The sequence below is a fragment of the Aulostomus chinensis genome, chromosome 18 (assembly GCF_037954235.1).
Source record: "Aulostomus chinensis isolate RoL2024-O1b breed Wild chromosome 18, RoL_Achi_v1.0, whole genome shotgun sequence".
In the NCBI taxonomy this organism is placed as follows: domain Eukaryota; kingdom Metazoa; phylum Chordata; class Actinopteri; order Syngnathiformes; family Aulostomidae; genus Aulostomus; species Aulostomus chinensis.
Window position 1 is genome coordinate 13,646,477 of NC_141337.1, and position 19,076 is coordinate 13,665,552.

The window sequence follows — 19,076 nt, forward strand, 5'->3', positions numbered from 1 at the left end:
GGCAGTAAGGAACCCATTAGCAGACTTAGCTAGACTTCGAGGCTTTATTTGTGATAATTTATTGTCAGTGTAGGTTGTGAGGAGCGAGCAGGGAGGGTTCATGATCAGGGTATGATTAAAAAAAAACAACGGTTTAGACAGATTTATGCCATATTTTTTGTATATCGTATTTCTTTTGTTGAATCAAAAAAAGAAAAGAAAAGAATACATTAAACAAAGAAAAAAAAAGCCCTACCCCTCCTTTTAATGGTTGTCCTGGTAGGATTTTAACAAATCTGAACTGATCCAGCTGCATTAAGATGGTCAGTGACAAGGATCACGTGTTGTCCAAGAGTATTAAAGGAACTATGGGTGAGATTTGGCGCGCTGTTGAAACCACAATAACTCATGAGAATTCTGCAAGGACAAGTCAAGTCTTTCTCCGTCCCTGATAACAAGCTAATGTACAACTGACTAATGTATGCAGCTGATGTGAAGTAAATATGCTAACGTATCTTCTTCAACCTTTATTTAATCAAGGGGAACACACACTTGACTGTCCACCCTGAAAGCCACCACAAAATGTGTCCTTGCCTAAAAGCACCTCAGCCAATTAGCATCTGCTTTCCCAAGCAGTTCCCACGTGAGACTTTCCAGATGATTCTTTGTTGCAAATTATAGTGTATATCAGGTCACAACTTAGGGTTAAACTCTAAAAATGTGCATTTGGGATATTTTGCTACCAGCAGTCACATGTATTTACTCACGGTTTCTACACGGTGCTACATTTTGTTTTTTCTGTAAGGCTGAGTTGCTGCTACTGTGCACCACAGTAACTCGCTGTCAACCCTTCAGGGACAAAGTGGCATTACTGACATGACGCTCTAGTTAGCAAACCTACACATGGCACCTTTAAAGAGGAATGAAAGACTGAGTGGGGGTGGGAGATGAATACGTACCCAGCAGTTTTCTGAATTAAGCTGCGAGTCTGATTCTTTCCATTTTACATTAAGGATGTTGGTGTGATCATACCCAATTAAAGATTCTTTCCCTCCTCATTCCTCACTTGCTGTGTTTCCTCCCTCTTCCTCACATGCAGTCACACGTGTAGACTTCAGCTCATTACCTCGCCCTCTCTCCATCTCTGTCTTTTCTCTGTCAGTGGAGGACTATCAGCTCCCGAGACTGCTGCAGCACTGAGACTCATTAATATTTTCTCATTATCAGTGCCTCCTCTGTTAAGCAACAGCACAATGGCATGTCCAGGCATGATGCTTAACAAATGTGTGATCCGTGGCCGCTTGTGAGAGGATGAGCTGATAAATGTTTCCCTGCACATACCGTAGGCTTGTTTATCATCCACAATTGTACTACTCAAGAGGCTTTTGCATCAAATGTAATGTACTCCTGCTGATATCTTTATTTCATATTATATACTTTTTTCCCCCCCAGCATCCCTACAGCTGAGTCATAGCCTCGCTTTCAAATGAATTAACTTGGAAAATCATGCTCTAATAATCCCAGCTGCATTTGGTCAGTCCTGATCTGATTTCCGACTCAGTGCAATCGAGGAAAAGTCATCTATTGGAAGGGAGACACAATAACTGAAGGCGAGACACAGCGGAACCGTTGTTGCTACTTTCATTTTTTCTTTAATGGGTCCTGTCCTGTCTTTATTTTAGAGGTATTCTATTCTATATTTAGATTACTCAAGTAAAAAAAATTTTTTTTTGCCGATATGTGGTTATATTTTGATAGTTAAGGTAATCCATATGAGAGAAATCTTGAGTTTATGGCCACCGATGACCATCGTGCATTTATGAGATGTGTTGAAGCCCCGTGTTACTTTGAAATTGCTACAGAACAATCCCCTGGACTGACACTTCTCATGAATCAGTACATATATGATGATATAGATGTTCATATGATATATGAACATCACATCACATGGTCCAGCTCACCCACAGCTATGACAGCAAAGTGTATGTCAGAATATTTAGTATGGGTTTTTGTGGGGTTTTCATAGGTGTGAAGGGACGTTCTGTGCCCCCCCTGGTGGCTTGTGAAGGTACTGTGCCAGAAGACGTTTACAATAAATAAGTAAATACGGAAATTAGTACATTTCTAACTGATCAAATAGATCCTGTAGATATTAGGATATATTTTGCACAAGGTTTTATCATCAGGTGTTAAACAGCCATGATACAGGCTAAACAATTCCCTATTTTGCAGTTAATGTCTCACATTTGTCATTTGAAAACTTGCTGACTGAGTTATGGCTGCACGATCCCGTAAGTGTCATTGTTTTATTATGATATTGCTAATCACCTGTTTATGCTGAAGAAATAATGTAGTGAACATATGATGATGGGCTTTAAAATGTTTTGGCAATTAAAAAAAAAAACCTTTTTCCAAACTGACAATGCTTATATGCAATTTTCAGGAGGTAGAAAACATGATCATTGTCTAAAGATGCTATTGTACGTACGACACCAGTGTCGGTGCACATCGGCTACCTGCCTAGTCAGATAGTGGCAGAATGTCCAGCGTCCTGCATCGCTAATGTGAATAGGTCATCAACACAGAAATCACACGGGAAATAACTAATTCATTATGTTTTGATTAGAGGTTAAAAGTTTGGCTAGAGAAGATTTTCACGTAACAAATTTGGCTGCAACATTCGTTAAGTTTCTGAGCTCCGGACAAAAGGTGAGGGGGGTCACGACAAGTGCGTTCGACTCCTTCACCTTCGGTCGGTGGTGCACTCTTGTTCTGGACGGACGCAGGTAAAGGCTAAGCGACCAGCATCAGAACTGGTCATCATGAGTGGGATAAGGAAAAGGTCTCTCATTTTCAAAAACAAACAAACCAACCCTACACACTTAGTCTGACCACAAAATTTCAGCTCTCAGGTTGGTGCTGCTGATCAGAACCCCACAATACTGGCATGTCAACTTGCATTTCTTAATCGCCTCATCCAGCTGTCGAGTCATAAATTATTCTTCACCAACTTCACTCTCGTGTACAAAGACACTTTGATGCATGGGACACTTCTTGACAGCCAAACAATTAACAGCTCCTCTTATGTTCACCGCTTACTTCCAAAGACTTTAATTTTGGATCCTTCAATGCAGGCTACAAAGACGACAAGTAGAGAGTTGTCATCAAGCCACTAAACTTAATGCACGGTTTTGTTGTTGGAGCTAATTTGAGCAGACTTCCTGTTTCAGAAGTTTTTCCAGCTTGGTGCATTCCACTCCTTCAAAAATTTTGTTGGCTTCACAGCAAGAAGTTTCCAGGTTCGAGTCCCGGCTCCTGTACAGGATCTTTCTGTGTGAGTCTCCATGTTCTACCTGTTCCTGTGTGGGTTCTCTCTGGTACTCCAGCTTCCTCCCACAGTCCAAAGACATCAAGAGAGGACGAGGCTGATTGATACTCTAAATTGACCGTAGGTGTGACTGTGAGTGTGAATGGTTGCTTGTCTCTATGTTGGCCCTGTGATGGACTGGTGACCTGTCCAGGGTGAACCCCGCCCCTCACCCGAAGGCTGCTGGATGGATGGATGGCTTTGTTCAGCTTACCTCTGTTTGGATGCTACCACAGCTGACGTGCTTTGATCGACGTCATTATCGGTGAAAACGACCATAAATTCAAATATTGTCTGTTATTGTCAGTTACGTTAACATCGTGCTGCATCTTTCTGCCTTCACCCCCGACATCACAACGCACAGGTGTGAGGGACATCAGCCTCAGTGACAAGCCCACGAACGCTCTAAACTTTGGATAAATCTTTTCAGTCGGTGCCGTGTCTGTAAAAAGTGCTGAAATGTATGACTGCTGTTCTGATAGATCTGCCAGACTGCTTCCGCTGCCAGGGTTGATTTAAAGAGGCCCGTATCTGGGAAGGAAAAGCTCTGACCTCACACTGCCACAGCTGTCGTCTCCAGCAACCTCTCACGCTCACGGCTGCTTCACGCATAATCTGACCAACTAGCAGGTGTTTGGCTACCCAATGTATTGTCTTTGCAGGATTGTTTACCACCAGAGGCATCTAAGCAGACTCCGGTCTCACGACTCAAGTGCTGCAAATGCGTTTCCATGACAACAAAGTATATTATTGTGAAGGGAAGCAAGTGTGAGACACAGAAGCTGTGCACTGTCTCTCTTTTTTTTCCATGCCTCACTACCTGTTTGTTTTGGGGGTTGTTGGTTTTTTTTGGTCTGTGGCTCACAGGGTATCACCACATCAGAACCGTTGTCACTCAACTGTCTAACATTTTAAAATTTTGACTTTAGGATTTCTTTTGACAAGATCTGGGTGACTGCAGTTCAGCTTTCGATCAATGGGCGTGATTGCCTTCCCTCGCTCCGGCCCAGACACGATGTACCGTACACACACACTGTTTTATGTAACAAATTTGCTCATCTGTAGGTTGACTTTGACACCAGTTGGTATCCCATGATGTTACATAGACAACAGCCTCTGCAAAGAGTTGGAATCACTACACAGCCCACGGTGAGGTGCTGCACAGAAAATAAACTTAACACTTTTCAAAATGATAGATTTAATGACATTTCCTTCACATTTAGATCATCTAAGACACGCTATTTCAGTTTTTTAATGGTCTCATGTCTGAAAAAATTAAATGTTTAAATCTTAAATCTAAATGTTAGAGCAAAATATAAATTTCAATGTACATCTAAATGCAAAATTTTAAATATTAAGCATTGTCTATGAAATGTAAGAGTTAATATTTAGATTTAAATGTTATATTGCAATTTAACAATTATATATTTACATTGAATTTTCTTTTACATGAAAATATTTAATATTTTGTCTCTAAATGAGTGGAAAATGGGCTCAATGTGAAGAAAACACTGAAAAGTGTAATCAAGTGTACAACCCTGGGTTTCAGCGTCACATCCAGCAGCCACAGGAACCCCTCAATTCAGAAAGTTGAACCAACTCAAAAAAAACACACAAACCACGGTGCCACGAAATGACTGACGTGTCACCACGGTGCTGTCGAGCAATGGCGGTTGAATAGATGGTTGTGAAGACTTTTTTTTTTTTTTTAAATGACGCAGACACTGTCCGAGCCTGGACAGTGGGCTCATGCCTGGACAGACAGATCGAGTTAAGGTCATTGTCGCTAGACTCAACTGGGATGCAATCAGCACTCAGGCAGACAGAGTTCCAGCTGATCCTATGATGGACACACCTCTTCACACACACACACACGCACACACACACTTTAAATTACCTTTGTATTAATGTAATACATAATATCACAGTCTTATCATTGGAATCAAATATTCATGCATAGTGGATTGATAAATAAATACGCATGAATACCAATGTGTTACTTTACTTACTCTTTGACACAACAGTGAACAAAACACTGGAACAATAAATTTTTTTTGGTCTTAAATCAGTCATGATGCCATATGGACAAGGGTTCACAAAATTTTCGAGCCCCCCCCCCCCCCCCCCCCCCAACCACCAGTAACCCTGATCCATGGGTTGAAAATTCCACTATGGTGACGATATGGAGGAGTAGTACTGTAGTAGTGGAAGTAGTAGTAGTAGTAGTAGTAGTAGTAGCGCTTAAAGCAGCAGCTCCTATCACAAATGGTAAATCAGCTGATTGAAATCCACACAAACCATGACAGCGGCTCTTTTGTAGCATCTAGTGGCATCCATGGGAATTACTTCTACACGAGCAGCAGCTTTATTTGACTGTATAATAGGATTCAACTTAAGACCCCCACAGTGGAAATGCTGCTTTTTAAACCAACCAATAAGATAAAAAAGGTACCCTGGGAAATATCATATTCAGGTCTTAAGGGTCCCCCGTTCCCTCAGAAGGGCTCAGCTGTCTTCAAATAAACGTCTGTTCAGATGTAGCTGGGCTGCTGACGCCTTACCTGCCCACCGTGTTTTCAGTCTGACCCAGTTTTGGCTGTTCTCCTTGCAGCTAGGAACCCTCATTAGACTGGAACAGACGGACTCTCAGGCAAAGGTTGAGCAGGCTTGGTGTCACATTGTAGGACACCGGGGTTTCACAGGAGTCCAGGCTGTTGCGGTGGAGCGGAGGTGGAGCTAAATGCAATGTTACAAAAAAAACAAAACAAGCTAGGTTCAAAACAACAGCGTGACAAAAACAGGTGCTGCTAATTTAAGGAGGGTCATGAACCAAGAAACTGAACTTAAATTCAAATCTTACGAATGATTAAACTCAACATGTGAGAACACACGGCAGGGAAGCATCTCTTTGGACACTGGGAGCAGAGCTGTGACTGACAAGGACTGATTAACAGATGAGACACAGGTGAGAGATACCCCCCTCAAAAAAGGTGGGAAAAAGACAGACAGGTAGTGAACAAACCTCATACGAAAAGAGAAAAAATTTCAAAATAAAACAGGAACTGCCTTATAACTCAGTTGAAGAAAAGAGACACCATGATGATAAGAGTCCATCCATTCATTTTCTACTGCTTTTCCTGTAGAGGGTCACGGGAGGACTGGAGCCCGCCTTCAGGTGAGAGGCGGGGTTCACCCTGGACAGGTCACCAGTCCATCACAGGGCCAACACATAGAGACAGACAACCATTCACACTCACAGTCACACCTACAGTCAATTTAGAGTATCAATCAGCCTCGTCCCCTCTTGATGTCTTTGGACTGTGGGAGGAAGCTGGAGTACCAGAGAGAACCCACACAGGAACAGGGAGAACATGCAGACTCCACACAGAAAGATCCCGTGCTTGAACCCGGAACCTTCTTGCTGTGAGGCGACAGTGCTGACCACTGCACCACCGTGCCGCCAGTCCATGATGACACACCAACAAGAAAACTGGCAGGATCTCACCTGTCCCAGCTGCTCGCATCATAAACTTCTCATCTTACGTCTTTAAGTATCATCAGCCACTGGAGTGATTAGGACCACTAAAAAAAACACATTTGATATACAGGCATTATATCTGATGAAGACTACCTAAGATATTCGGTGAATCTATGATCAGCTGCAATTGAGATCCCCAGCCACTGGCAGTTAAAAAGAGTTAATGAGTGAATTTAGGCCTCTAAGCCTGACTTGATGAGGCAGAGGAGAGAAGACAGGACTATTTATTTCCTCTCTTCACACTAATTTCCACTGGGGATTTCAGAAGCTTTCCTAATCGACAACCCCCGTCACTCCACCATGACTCTTTGGGGTAATTGGTCGGGCTTCATTATCCTGTAAGTGAATAAAACTCTGGGTGTCATACCAGCAGGAAGCTACCAGCTACATCCCTTTGATCACTGGATAAGGCCAATTAAAGCCCACGACTGAAAACATCATGTGTGTCTGATTATACTTTTGAAAAGTTCAATATGCCTGATTTTTTTTTCATAAAAGATATATGGAATATTTCTCGATTAATTCATTAAAAAAATGCAAAAAAAAAAAAGTTCAATTATCTTGAGCTCACGTTCATTCTTGGATTTTCTTTCTGACTAAATTAACTCTACTCCTCAAAGAAAGTTCGGAAACATTATTTCGGTGTTTTGTTTTTCCCCTTTAAGGATACCAATCGGTCCCGTATTTTACATCACTAGAAAGCCTGATTAGTCACCTTCACAACAAGCTACAACTTGGAAGGATTGTGCATTCGTGGAATGAGCAACCCAGCTGAACGTGTGGGTGGTGCCCCAAAAAACTGGCAAAATCCCCTGCAATTCCCTTTCTTCTTTTCGTCACAAACTGAAACCAAAACGAGGCTTGGAGTACAGAAGGATTACGCCCCGTTATTGTTAGCCGATCAGAAGCAGAGTAGGGCGGGCTGTAGAGTTGGGCTTCCTTCAGTACACGTAGGGAAAGAAATGGCGCCATCAGTGAGGGAGCTCCTTCTGGAATCCTAACTTTGAGCCTCGTTTCGGTTCTCAAAATGATGAAAATGACAAATTGAAGCAGCTTTTGGCACTTTTTGGGGGCACGACCCACACATTTAGCTGGGTTGCTCATTCCACAAATGCACAATCCTTACAAGCTGTAACTTGTTGTGAAGATGACTAACCAGGCTTTCCAGCGATATAAAATACGATACCAACTAGTTTTATTCAAAGGGAAAAATGACCAACCAAAATAATGCTTCCAACTTTCTTTGAGTTTATCACGTTATGCTTTAATTTATCTCAGGAAACATCTCTAACTCTTATATTCTAATCATGTTACTGCTGTTTTCTCATGCTATATACGTCTTTACTTTATTTTCTATTCTTTTCCAGTTTATTCTCTTCTGTAATGCCACCAGCTTTGAAAGCACTTCAGTTTGTTTGAAATGTGCCGTATTAATAAAGCTTGATTGATTTTTTTCCAAAGAAAACAAGATAAATTAAGACCCAAGGTTTGTTTTGTTTTTTTCCTTTTCCAAATGTGAGATTTCTGCTTTTTTTTTTTCCAGGTACGCTCCTCTGAATCACCATTTCAGGTAAACAAACACGAGTATGTTTGTCTTTGCTTGTCCTTTAAATTTGTCTTGTAAAGTCGGACGTGCCAAGAAATGCTTCAGACTGTGAACACAACACCGGTGAAAAGAAAACCAAAATGTCTTGTTTTGTTTTACACAAAGACAAACTGTGGGCACATGTTGAGATATTTGTTTGTGTGTGTGCGCGTGTGTGTGTGTGTGAAAGCGTCCGCACGGATACGAATGAATCAAACTGCAAGATAGAGATAATGTCCTGTTTAAAGAACTTATAGAAAGATGCCAGTGATAATGGTGTCAAGGTTTTTTTATTTATTTTTTTCTATAGATGAGCATCTGCCATATCAGGAAAAAAATACAATAAATAATAGATGCAACTGAAGCTGACATACACACCAATGCGCATACAATTGAACAATTACAAAGAGAAATAGCTCATTAATAACAGTTCGGAATGGACCCCGGCTTTAAAGCAATACTTGGCCCCGAGTGTATTTTGTCTTTGAAACCCTCACTGAGAGGTGTCTTCAGCTCATAAGGACATTTTGTTCAATACTGCATCTCGTCTCTGTGAGAATGTAGAAAGAGCTTAGCTTGAGGCAAACGGTGCCGCATAGCAACTCCAATTAAGAGTGAAACTGTCCAAAAAAAAAACGTCAGTTTACAAACCCATGGAGTATCTGATCTGGTGGATTAGCCTCTCCTTTTTGCTCTGTTCATTTCTGTTTGTGACTCCAGAACTCAGTAAGAGCCAGCCACACATATTTTGCTTGAATCTATTTGAGCCCCGTGGCCACCGTCTACAATCGACAGCAAAACTGTCCGAAAACATCTGTTCACAATTCCTCAAAAACAAACAAGAACCCTCCTAGTGCTGAACCGGAGGACTCACTGTTTGTTTTTAGCTCAAATCAAAGTGGTTTTGGTTTCCTGAGCATACGGCTGGATGGAGAAGACGTGGATGAGACGCTTCCTGCATTCTGGAGTCACAAAAAAGTGATGCAAGAGTGATATATTTGTGAGCTAAAGACACTCAAGTGTGACTGCTTTAAATACAGAATACACTTCTTTATAAAGAATCACTTGAATTCGTCTTCACTTTTCCATTTCTTTTTAAAAATCTGTTCATTGTCACAAACTATCCTCATGTTTTCAAGTGTGGGACTCTTATTCAGGCTTGTCCATGTCCTCTGAGATTGATGGAGCATCTTTCTGTTGAGATACATGGGTCAAAATAAATATTCCTGACATGAATTATCACCCAGTGTTACACACACACACACACACACACACAATATTAAGAAGGTGGGTGTTTGGTAGTGGTCATATCTGTCTTCCTCCATCATCGAATAACTCACCACAGATCCTTCTTCCTGGTTCTTATTGCATGAGCACGTCAGCCACCTCATGCACTCCTCTCTGACCTGGAAGACGCAGTGAAAGTTGGCCAACAAACTTTCTACACAACACACAGGAGAAAAAGCATCTGCAGAAAGATTCTACCTCTTTGTTGAGGGCACAGTGAACAATGTAGAGGAAAGTTCCCTGCTGGGAGTTGAGAATTATGAAAAGGACCTGGAAGAAAAGATTAGTCTGGTATAGACCCAGAATCCAGGTACAGCCCAGTATAACAAACTGGGCCAGGATCTTGAACACAATCAGTCTGTGAAGAGAAAGGCAGAAACATTTGGTGCACTGGAAATTCTTCTTTGCTGCTCAATACAGCAAACAATACTGCACTGATGGAGAACATCCATTTTTGATTCTATCTTGGCCTATATTTCTATTATTTGTTGCGGGAAATACAATAAAGAGAATTAACAGTGGCATTACATAATTTTGGGAGGAAAGAGGTACTACAAGTTATACACACTCAAAAGTAGAGGTATGAGACAACAACAGTTCTGTAGGTTTTTTAGTGTGTATCAAGAATCTTGTAGGATCTGCACACACGTTGGTTGCACAGGACATCAGTGATTCTGCGTCTCTCAGCTGTTTACTACATACTGCCAAAACTAAAAAAAAAAAAAAATTTAATTCCCAAGGGGAGAGAAAATCACAAATTTAATGATGTCAATTATGGAATTTGCGCAAATGATGTTGAGATGTATTCATGAGCCGCCCACCGTTTAACAGGTTGATACAGTCAACACAAAATAAAAGTTACATCCTGAGCTTTTTCTGATTAAAGTACCATGTTGTGCATTTACTCAGCTCTTATTCTTTGCACTTCTGTCTACGGCTTCTGATAAAACAACTTAAGTGCAGAATTGTTGATAAATGAGCAAAATGGAGGAGACACGCTCACCTTGTGTCTTTGGACTGAGAGATGTCGCTCTTCATGTTGGCTAATGTGGGCTTCAGGCTCCATAAAGTAGCACAGAACAAGACGCAGTTAAACTGATGGAAGAAATTAGAGTGAGTTTGAAAATAAACTTAGAAAGGTTCGATTTACTGTGACACTCACGGCAAGGACGGTAATCACAGGTCCTGTTAAGGCCCATCTGAAGTTACGCTTCTGTGAAAGCCAGCACCTGCAATCCAATCATTAGCGGTCTTTACTATTATTATTGGCAGCAGCCGATAGATGTGCATTCATCTCAGAAACTTGCATGTTTTTGCCACTCACGTCTCATCAGTGGCACCGTATCCATCAGAATACACCAGTGCTGACACACCAACAATAACAAATGGTACACCGTAACCAGTTAAGTAGAGAAGCAGCTTCGGGAGTCCATCTCTCTGGATGACCTGCACCTTGGAGAGTTTCCGGACCAGCAGGTGAAGCTGTAAGGCTTCTAGCAGCATCCACACAAAACTGGCGAGGACCAAAAAGTGAAGAAGCCCCGCCATGACCGTGCAGGCCAGCTGTGGAAACATAAGAAGTATTTTATAAACAAAACAAAAATCTATAAAATACTTCCTTCCGCCAGTGAAATTCTGAACACCCACAGCAGAGATCGTACCTCATCTTCAACGTAGCTGTCGTTCCACAGTAGCAGGAAATGGGACAAAGAGAGGCTGAGGCAGAGATGAAGACGAGCTGTGTTGTTGATTTTGGGGTTCCAGCTGCATAGCAGGAAGGTGAGGATGGCCAACGTAAAGAAGAAGAGCCCGACAATCACGCACATTCGGTTTAGCCATTCTAAAAATGGATCCTCTGGTGGAGGCTGAGAGGAGGCAATACACAGGTGAGTACGTAGTAATTGAAGCGTCGTTATGGAACTTGGTCAGTGCATTTAAATCTCCAGTACCTCCCCAATCTGCAGGATGAGGGCAAATGTGGAGAGATGAGAGCAGCTGCACACTGTGAAGTTTTCATTGGAGTCCACAACCCAGCACCCCTCCACAGACCAACGCATGGTTTCAGTCTCCTCTCCTCCTTTCTCCTCTGATTCATGCTCCCAGTACACACAGGTCACGAAACCAGATTCAGGTAATGGCTAATAAGATCAAAGTATATTACTCAGGCCCAAAGCTAGTAACCATTGAATGATGTGCTTTTAAAATGTTAAATGGATCCGATCGCACCTTCTTGTGTTGGATGGTGAAGTTGACAGGCTCAGAGAGGTCGGTGTTGTTTAACCTGGGTAAGATTGCCGTGATAACGTCCGAGTACATCTCTGTCCTGTTCTCTGTTTGGAAATACCGATGGCTGAGAAGACTCTCCATGCCGTTTAGTGTCATGAAGGCAGCTGCTGCAGATCCTGGTCATGTTCAAAAACACAACAGCAGTTTGAAGTCGATATCTTCCTTGAAGCTTGTAGCACCCTGTGGCTACCAACTACAAACAACAGCAAAACTGTCCTAAAATATACATTTACAAGCTGTCAGCTGTGTCAAGCAGTATAATCCACATCTTCTTTATCAAGTCGTATGCTTAGTGATTCACAAACAATTTCATTGGTCCTAAAAACAGACAAACAACAACCCTTCTCGCTACGCTAAATGCTAACATGAAGAAGTGTGCACTTCTTCATGTTAGCATTTAGCGTTGCCCGCAGGCACATTTAGTCGAACCAACAGGGTTACAGTTTGTTTTTAGCTCAAGTCAAAGTATTTGTGGATCACTGGATACGCCGGTGGATGTAGAAGATGTTTATGATATCACGTGACTCGTTTGAGAAGTCTGTAAACAGACATTTTTGGACTGCTGTTTGTAGTTGGTGGCCCTGTGGCGCAATTAGCGTCAAGCTAAACATACCTGGCTCATTTTAGAGTCACAAAGAAGTAACCCTTGTACTTGAAGGGATGAATTCACATCTTAGATGAAGTGATCATTAAGTTAGAAGGACTTCTTTGTTGGACATGATCATGCAAAGATCACTGCGTCATAAAAAAATTCGACAGACAGAATGTCCATCATGTTGTTCACTGTGAGCTCAGTCTTACCGTTGTTGTTTTCGGCCAGACTTCCCAGGTTTATTTCCATGGTATTGCCTTTAGCCGTGAGAACAGGTTTATTTGCGTTCATGCTCCCAGCCCGTATTGTTTCAAGAGTTAAATCTATAAGAGTTAGAATATTTCTGTTTGATATTCTCCTTGTGCACATTTAATGTCAAAAAGATCTACAGTAAGACGAACAGCTCTTACCCACGGTGGAACTCTCTAAGGTTATCTTGGTTTGATTCAGATCTGGTGGCACCATGGCAGAAACTAGACGGTGTGAGATGCCAAGGATGACACCGCCTGTCTCCCCGTCTCCTTCACTACTCACACTGACTGACTTGGCCAGTGGGCCGACACCTGACACTTCCTTAAAGAGGCGTGTAATAAATAAATGACCAGACTGATCATGGCAACCCAGTAGTTTAATAAACACATAAAATACGTTTCTTAATAGAAAACTGAACATTTACCATAGATGCTGAGAAGCTGTTTGCTACCGTCTGGAGAGAAGCAAAGAAGAGAGCGATGTCACTGAAGTTAGTTTCATCATAAACAATCAATACTGTAAAATGAACTCAATTCGTTTCCAGCTGGTGAAAAAAAAAACTGCAAACAACTATGAGAGAAGTGTTTTTCTGCTCAACGAAACCGTGAACTGACAGATTAACTCGCAGACCTCCTCTGCCATTTCGGCTCGTTGAAGATATTTCACTCCACTGATAAATTTGGTAGACACATATATGAGCACTAGAGAATAAATAATAGTATCTATAATGGTCCCCTGTCTTTCAGGTGTTGGAGTTGTTACATTATTGATCTCCATGAGGGTGACACTTGCTGTGAAGTGAAATTTTTCAAAATGTGAGCGCATTTATGTCCCAAATCAAATATTAGGGGTCGGACCACTGCCTCGCTTTGGAATGCAGACAGCCGTCTATTTAGCGTCTAATTAGTTTTGAAACTTCTGGTGATCCAGCAACAAACTTCAAACAGAGGCAAACTATTTCAAACTGAAAGCTGAACCATAAGCGCTCGTTTGTTTTAGTTGATGACCATGCCGTGTATTATGCTGGAGGTTGTCCTCGGACAGTTTTGTTTTTGTTTGTCGTTTATATTTGGTGCCGCAAGCTTTAAGCTACATTTACATGGCTGACTCTCTCTGTATTTTTACAAAGAACAGATGGAGTGATTGAGAGCTCAAGAGTCAAGTCAAGTATTTGCAAGTACTTAAAAGGCACAATACACTCTTTTGGTGAAGCATTGTTTCAAAGCCTTATAAAGCGACGCCTCTGCCTGCACTACCAGTCCTTCCAGAAAAATGCAGGTTTTTTTTGTGATTGTTGCGGACAAAAATCCTTGATGATGCGGCACGTTTTCTTAAAATGCGATGGAAGATGTGGGATATTTATGCAATTTGATGTGATGAAATTGCAGGAATTTGCAAAAATTGCACTTTGATGAATACGAAAAAAAGTGCGCCCCCCCCCCCCCCACCCCCACCCCCAACCCTCTGTTCTCACCAGGCTACGACCTTCATGTAAAGGGTCATTCCTCATGACTTCCTATGATAAGCAGGCATGCTGCACCACAGTGCTGGGAATAATTAAGCTCTCACCTTGTTTTATTTCAAACCTTAATAAACACATGGCTCAAACTTACAAAACCTCGATGAGTTAAACAAGTTCCGAGCTTATTTTTGTTGGCACATGAGACTGATTAGCAGACTTCGCCACGTCTTCTTCGCAGGGTTTGCAGCTTTCCAATGACGTCACTTCACAACGTTCGCAAGGCAACGGGAGGAAAATGTCTGCTCGTGTGTGAAATAAATGCAACATTTTTCAACTTTCTGCGAAGGTATGTGTGACTTTTTTCTTTTTTTTTTTTTTTACAAAGAAATCATTATGAAATCATGCAAGCCCCACATACATCACACATTTTGTGTGGAAAAAGGCGATGTGTGCAGCAAAAGCGCGATGTGTATGAAAAAAATGCAGCCCCTCATAAATGTGCGGATTTTGCTGATTATCTATTTAATCATGCAATCGCATAATCCCATTTTTCTGGAGGGACTGTGTTTGAAATTTAGTCATCTGTTTGTTTGTTTTTTTTAACTGACCGGTTTTGGTAAAATGAAGCCTGTGTTGTTTATGAGTTGTTGATCCATATCACCCAGGAAAGCTCTCTCTTTTGTCTGACCCTGAAACAGACACACCAGCAGAGATAGAATTCAAAACTAGGATTTTAGAACTTTGACACCACCACCCAGCAACTCTTACCTCAGGGGGTTTTATCTCCTCCAGAATATCTTCAAGACCTGTTGAGTTATTGTAGTGTAAAAATGTAAAATGCAAGTACAGGTCATTGATGATGTTTGAATAAACTTACACACTGTATACAGTAAACTTACTTTTACAAAAGGAGACATCAACAATCCATAAAATACCAGTTGAGGGGTAAAATCCGTCTGGACAGGAACAATAGAAGGTCCCTGGTGCGTTAGTACACACTGTTTGTTTACCGCATATCCCAGGTGTCTCTCTGCACTCGTTGATATCTGTAGGAGGAGAGAACACATGGATTAAAAGTAGATTAAGAGTTAAATCATAAGCCAGGCTAATAGTACATCAGAGCATACACACACACACACACACACACACACACACACACACTCACCTGTGCATGGGTTTGAGAAGCTGGCGATTACATCTGTGCTTTCTAGCCAGTAACCATTTGTGCAGGTGCAGATGTAAGATCCAATTGAGTTTGTGCAGTTGGCATTAGGACCACAGATGGCATCGTGTTTGACACACTCGTCAATATCTGCCAAATACATAATAAACATATGAGACAAATACCAGACTCCCAGTCAACACATGTAGACTCCCACACAGATCTTAATGTTCATCTCTGAATGGTTACACGCTCGTTCGGGGTTTTAGCTTTTTCCTTACTCTGCTAGTAAATTGCATACTTCAATTTCTGTTATAAGAGGTTGACAACTGAATTCTAGTTCCATGAAGCTGGAATACAGAGATGGGTAGTAGAGGGACTTCTCTGAGTAAGGATCGCTCTCTCTCAAGCTAATTTGCAATAAGATATATGTACAGCCAGATGTGACCGACCGGTACCACCCACCTCCATGCCCTTAACTTGATCCTCACCTCAGGCAAAAGGATGAAACCTAAGTTTTGTCTTGTTAGGAAGACGCACATTCCTGGTCCAACATCTCCTTTAGTCAATCACACACAGAGACACTGGAGGCTGTCTAAGCCTATAAGCTCTTTCAGGGGTCAGTAGATGACAAAAACATTGTTCTTTTGTTTTAAATAACAATAACATATAATAACTTGGAATTGATAACACATTTTATCATTTTTTGCTCCTTTTTTTAACCCTCCCTCATGTAGGTCTTTCTTTCGATGAGTACCATCACATCTACCTTAGTCATTAATATTCAGAACAGTTGTGCCTCAGTGCCAATACCAAGACAGATGTTGTTCTCGCTGGGTTTCTGGTCCAGTTCAGTTTGTAGAAACCCTACGTGACACTCGCAGGAGTAGACTCCAGGTGCGTTGGTACAATCCGAGTCTGGACCGCAGACAGTGGAATTGAAACATTCATCAATATCTGCAGGAGGAACACAAGTGTCATACAAAAGGACGAGCAGATCAGAAAGTCATTTTACACCAATTTATAAGACTTATAGCTCAGATCACCTTAGTATAAAAAAGTATTCAAATAATATCACAAGCTGTGTAACAATAATTCACATCTTTGCTGCAGTATCAGGCAGCACAGTGGTTTAGTGGTCAGCACTGTGGCCTCACAACTAGAAGGTTCTGGGTTCGAGTCCCGGCTCGGGTGCGGGATCTTTCTGTGTGGAGTCTCCATGTTCTCCCTGTTCCTGTGTGGGTTCTCTCTGGTACTCCAGCTTCCTCCCACAGTCCAAAGACATCAAGAGGGGACGAGGCTGATTGATACTCTAAATTGACCGTAGGTGTGACTGTGAGTGTGAATGGTTGTCTGTCTCTGTATGTTGGCCCTGCGATGGACTGGTGACCTGTCCAGGGTGAACCCTGCCTCTCGCCCGTAGATGCTGGGATAGGCTCCACCCCCCCGCGACCCTTACTAGTAAGGAATAAGCGGAAGACGACGATGGATGGCTGCAGTATCAGTTCAACTGACATTAAATACCCTTTAATTGGTGCATGTTTGGATACAGATTAGGTCTTGAAATTTCTTCGGGTAATAGTGTGAAATGTCAAAAACAAGTCTGCTCCAAAACGAAGCAGCTTCTTTCTTGGCCCATGCTACAACTCTCCACCACATTCAGCGAAAATCTGCCTCCTCCAACAGACACAGGTCAGGGTCCTGTTCTTCAACGAGGAGACGATGATAGGTCGAAGAATCAAAACAGTGGGAGCGGTTTTGTGTTCACTGTACCAAACTATTCTGACAAAAAGAGCTGAGCCAGAAGGCCAAGGTCTGGATCTACGGGTCAGTCTTGGTTCCTACTTGCACCCATGGTCATGAAATTTGGGTCATTACCAAGAGCGGCCAAAATGGGTTTGCTCAGACCGAGGACCAGGTGGAGGGACTGTATCTCGCCTCAGATTCCACCAGTAAGAGCTGCTACATCAGTGTGGGTGGATGGATGGATGGATGGATGGATGGATGGTTGACAAAGCACACAAAGCACAGAAAAGAGGGCTGAAGAAACAAACCATGGCAAAGAGGAGTTGCATCAGGATCAACCTGGAAGCCTGGATGGCACTGACACACAAAACTCCCTGGATTGTTCTTGCAGGTCCCTTCACCACAGACATCTTCAAGACATTCATCAATATCTGAAAAGAAGATGAAATTCACACACGCACTCACACACACACATACGCACACACACACACGCACACACACAACAGTGTCATATTGTACCACAGTGCAAAAAGCTTACTTTCATACATGCCTTTCTAAGTGCTACCTGTGCATTGGCCGGACCCTTGGGGTTGCAATGCGGAATTTGTTGCATTGAATCCATCAAGACAGGCGCAACTGTACGTTCCAAAGGTGTTGTTACAGATGGAGTCAGGACCACAAATCCCTGGATTCCTCTGACACTCATCAATATCTAGCAAAATATATACATATGTGTATATATATATGTATATATATATATATATACACATATATATGCACATCACATTGTGAGATAGAAATATGGAAATACTGCAAAAAGTAGTGTGAGTGAGTGTGAGTAATCTATTTATGTACTTCTTGAATTATATTTACCAATACAGCCAAAAGAATCTGGTGTAGGTAGCTGGTTCTGGGGGAGTTCATACCCAGGGGCACAAGTACATCCTCCATTGGAGTTACACTGTGCAAGTGGTCCACAAGCGTCTACTTCACACTTAAAATGATCTAAACAACCACAAAAACAAAACCAGAAAAGATGTTTTTCAAAGTGTTTTCGTAGCAAATCATTGACCTCTACATTGCACCATAAAGTGTGGCAACAAATGAGTCCCTTACAGGTTGGGTAACCCGAATTGCCATGAGGGTGACTGGACGGTTTGTATATGTAGAATTCTCCAGGGCAGAGAACCACTTCCATTGTTAAACTGTGAGTACTGCAAGTGCCAATGTCACTGTAGGCCATCCCCGCTGTTGGAGTCTCAGATTCTGTTGTCGGTAATGAAAATGGAACATGCATAGAATATTGGGCACCACCACGCGGGCTTCCATAGCAGCCTGTAATAACTCTGTCTCCACCGATCCCTGTGAAGCGCCACCACTTATCTACAAGATGTGCGTCATCTTTTGGGTAACCAGGAAAGGACGATGATACAAACTCAATGTTGCGCCATGGTTCTGTAATGTTCTCATATCCATCACAAGAACCTGCAAAAAACAGCAAAGTGTCTGGCAGATCAAAAGTCATGAATAAATGTGACTAAAATGCCGTTTGTCATCCATACCAGGAGGAGAAACACAATGTCCAGCGAGGAAGAGGGATCCTGAGAGAAAGAAATTCTTCTCAAATGATGCATTCACTGACTTTGCATTAAGACTCCAATTCCATGGATTCTGTGTTATCTTCAGTAGATTAAACATTTGGAGGAGTTGCAAGAGTTTGATAAAAACTCACTCAATGCTGAACAACTCTTGGTGAAACTGACAAAAAATAGACATGTATATACTAGGGATTCATGATAATATCATCTTGTTATTGGTAT

The 19,076-nt window shown here is 42.0% G+C and overlaps 2 protein-coding genes across 3 annotated transcripts in view; both read right to left on the bottom strand.

The window, feature by feature from the left end:
* The window catches only part of elfn2b (extracellular leucine-rich repeat and fibronectin type III domain containing 2b), a 77,590-nt gene extending 71,330 nt beyond the window's left edge, over nucleotides 1-6,260 (bottom strand). Inside the window, exons 1-2 of one of the 2 annotated variants that reach the window (XM_086184752.1) lie at nucleotides 6,207-6,260; nucleotides 5,908-6,082 (exon numbers count right to left, since the gene is read on the bottom strand). The gene's annotated coding sequence lies outside the window, so the exon portion shown is untranslated. Of the gene's footprint in view, nucleotides 1-5,907 lie in introns of both variants that reach the window. The other variant, XM_086184753.1, reaches the window with a different exon arrangement.
* Nucleotides 6,261-8,752: 2,492 nt separating this feature from the next.
* LOC147245263 (uncharacterized) lies at nucleotides 8,753-18,905 on the bottom strand. The gene is made up of 23 exons (XM_086185209.1): nucleotides 18,899-18,905; nucleotides 18,819-18,857; nucleotides 18,373-18,741; nucleotides 18,130-18,261; nucleotides 17,822-17,968; nucleotides 17,565-17,687; nucleotides 16,324-16,467; nucleotides 15,514-15,660; nucleotides 15,248-15,394; nucleotides 15,117-15,154; nucleotides 14,957-15,037; nucleotides 13,311-13,340; nucleotides 13,045-13,207; nucleotides 12,844-12,957; nucleotides 11,983-12,158; nucleotides 11,706-11,894; nucleotides 11,418-11,621; nucleotides 11,081-11,319; nucleotides 10,919-10,985; nucleotides 10,760-10,851; nucleotides 9,955-10,114; nucleotides 9,810-9,875; nucleotides 8,753-9,663 (listed from the first exon to the last, which is right to left on the bottom strand). Exons 1-23 carry the CDS (start codon nucleotides 18,903-18,905, stop codon nucleotides 9,619-9,621), a joined length of 2,919 nt encoding a protein of 972 aa, XP_086041335.1. The 3' UTR covers nucleotides 8,753-9,618.
* Nucleotides 18,906-19,076: the final 171 nt, after the last annotated feature.

Excerpts from the sequence above, each read along its gene's own strand:
- LOC147245263 (XM_086185209.1), bottom strand. Across the intron at positions 17,969-18,129 it reads AGATTCTTTTGGCTGTATTG|ATATTGATGAGTGTCAGAGG; the intron begins GTAAATATAATT and ends ATATTTTGCTAG. Across the intron at positions 11,320-11,417 it reads ACAGCTACGTTGAAGATGAG|CTGGCCTGCACGGTCATGGC; the intron begins GTACGATCTCTG and ends ATGTTTCCACAG.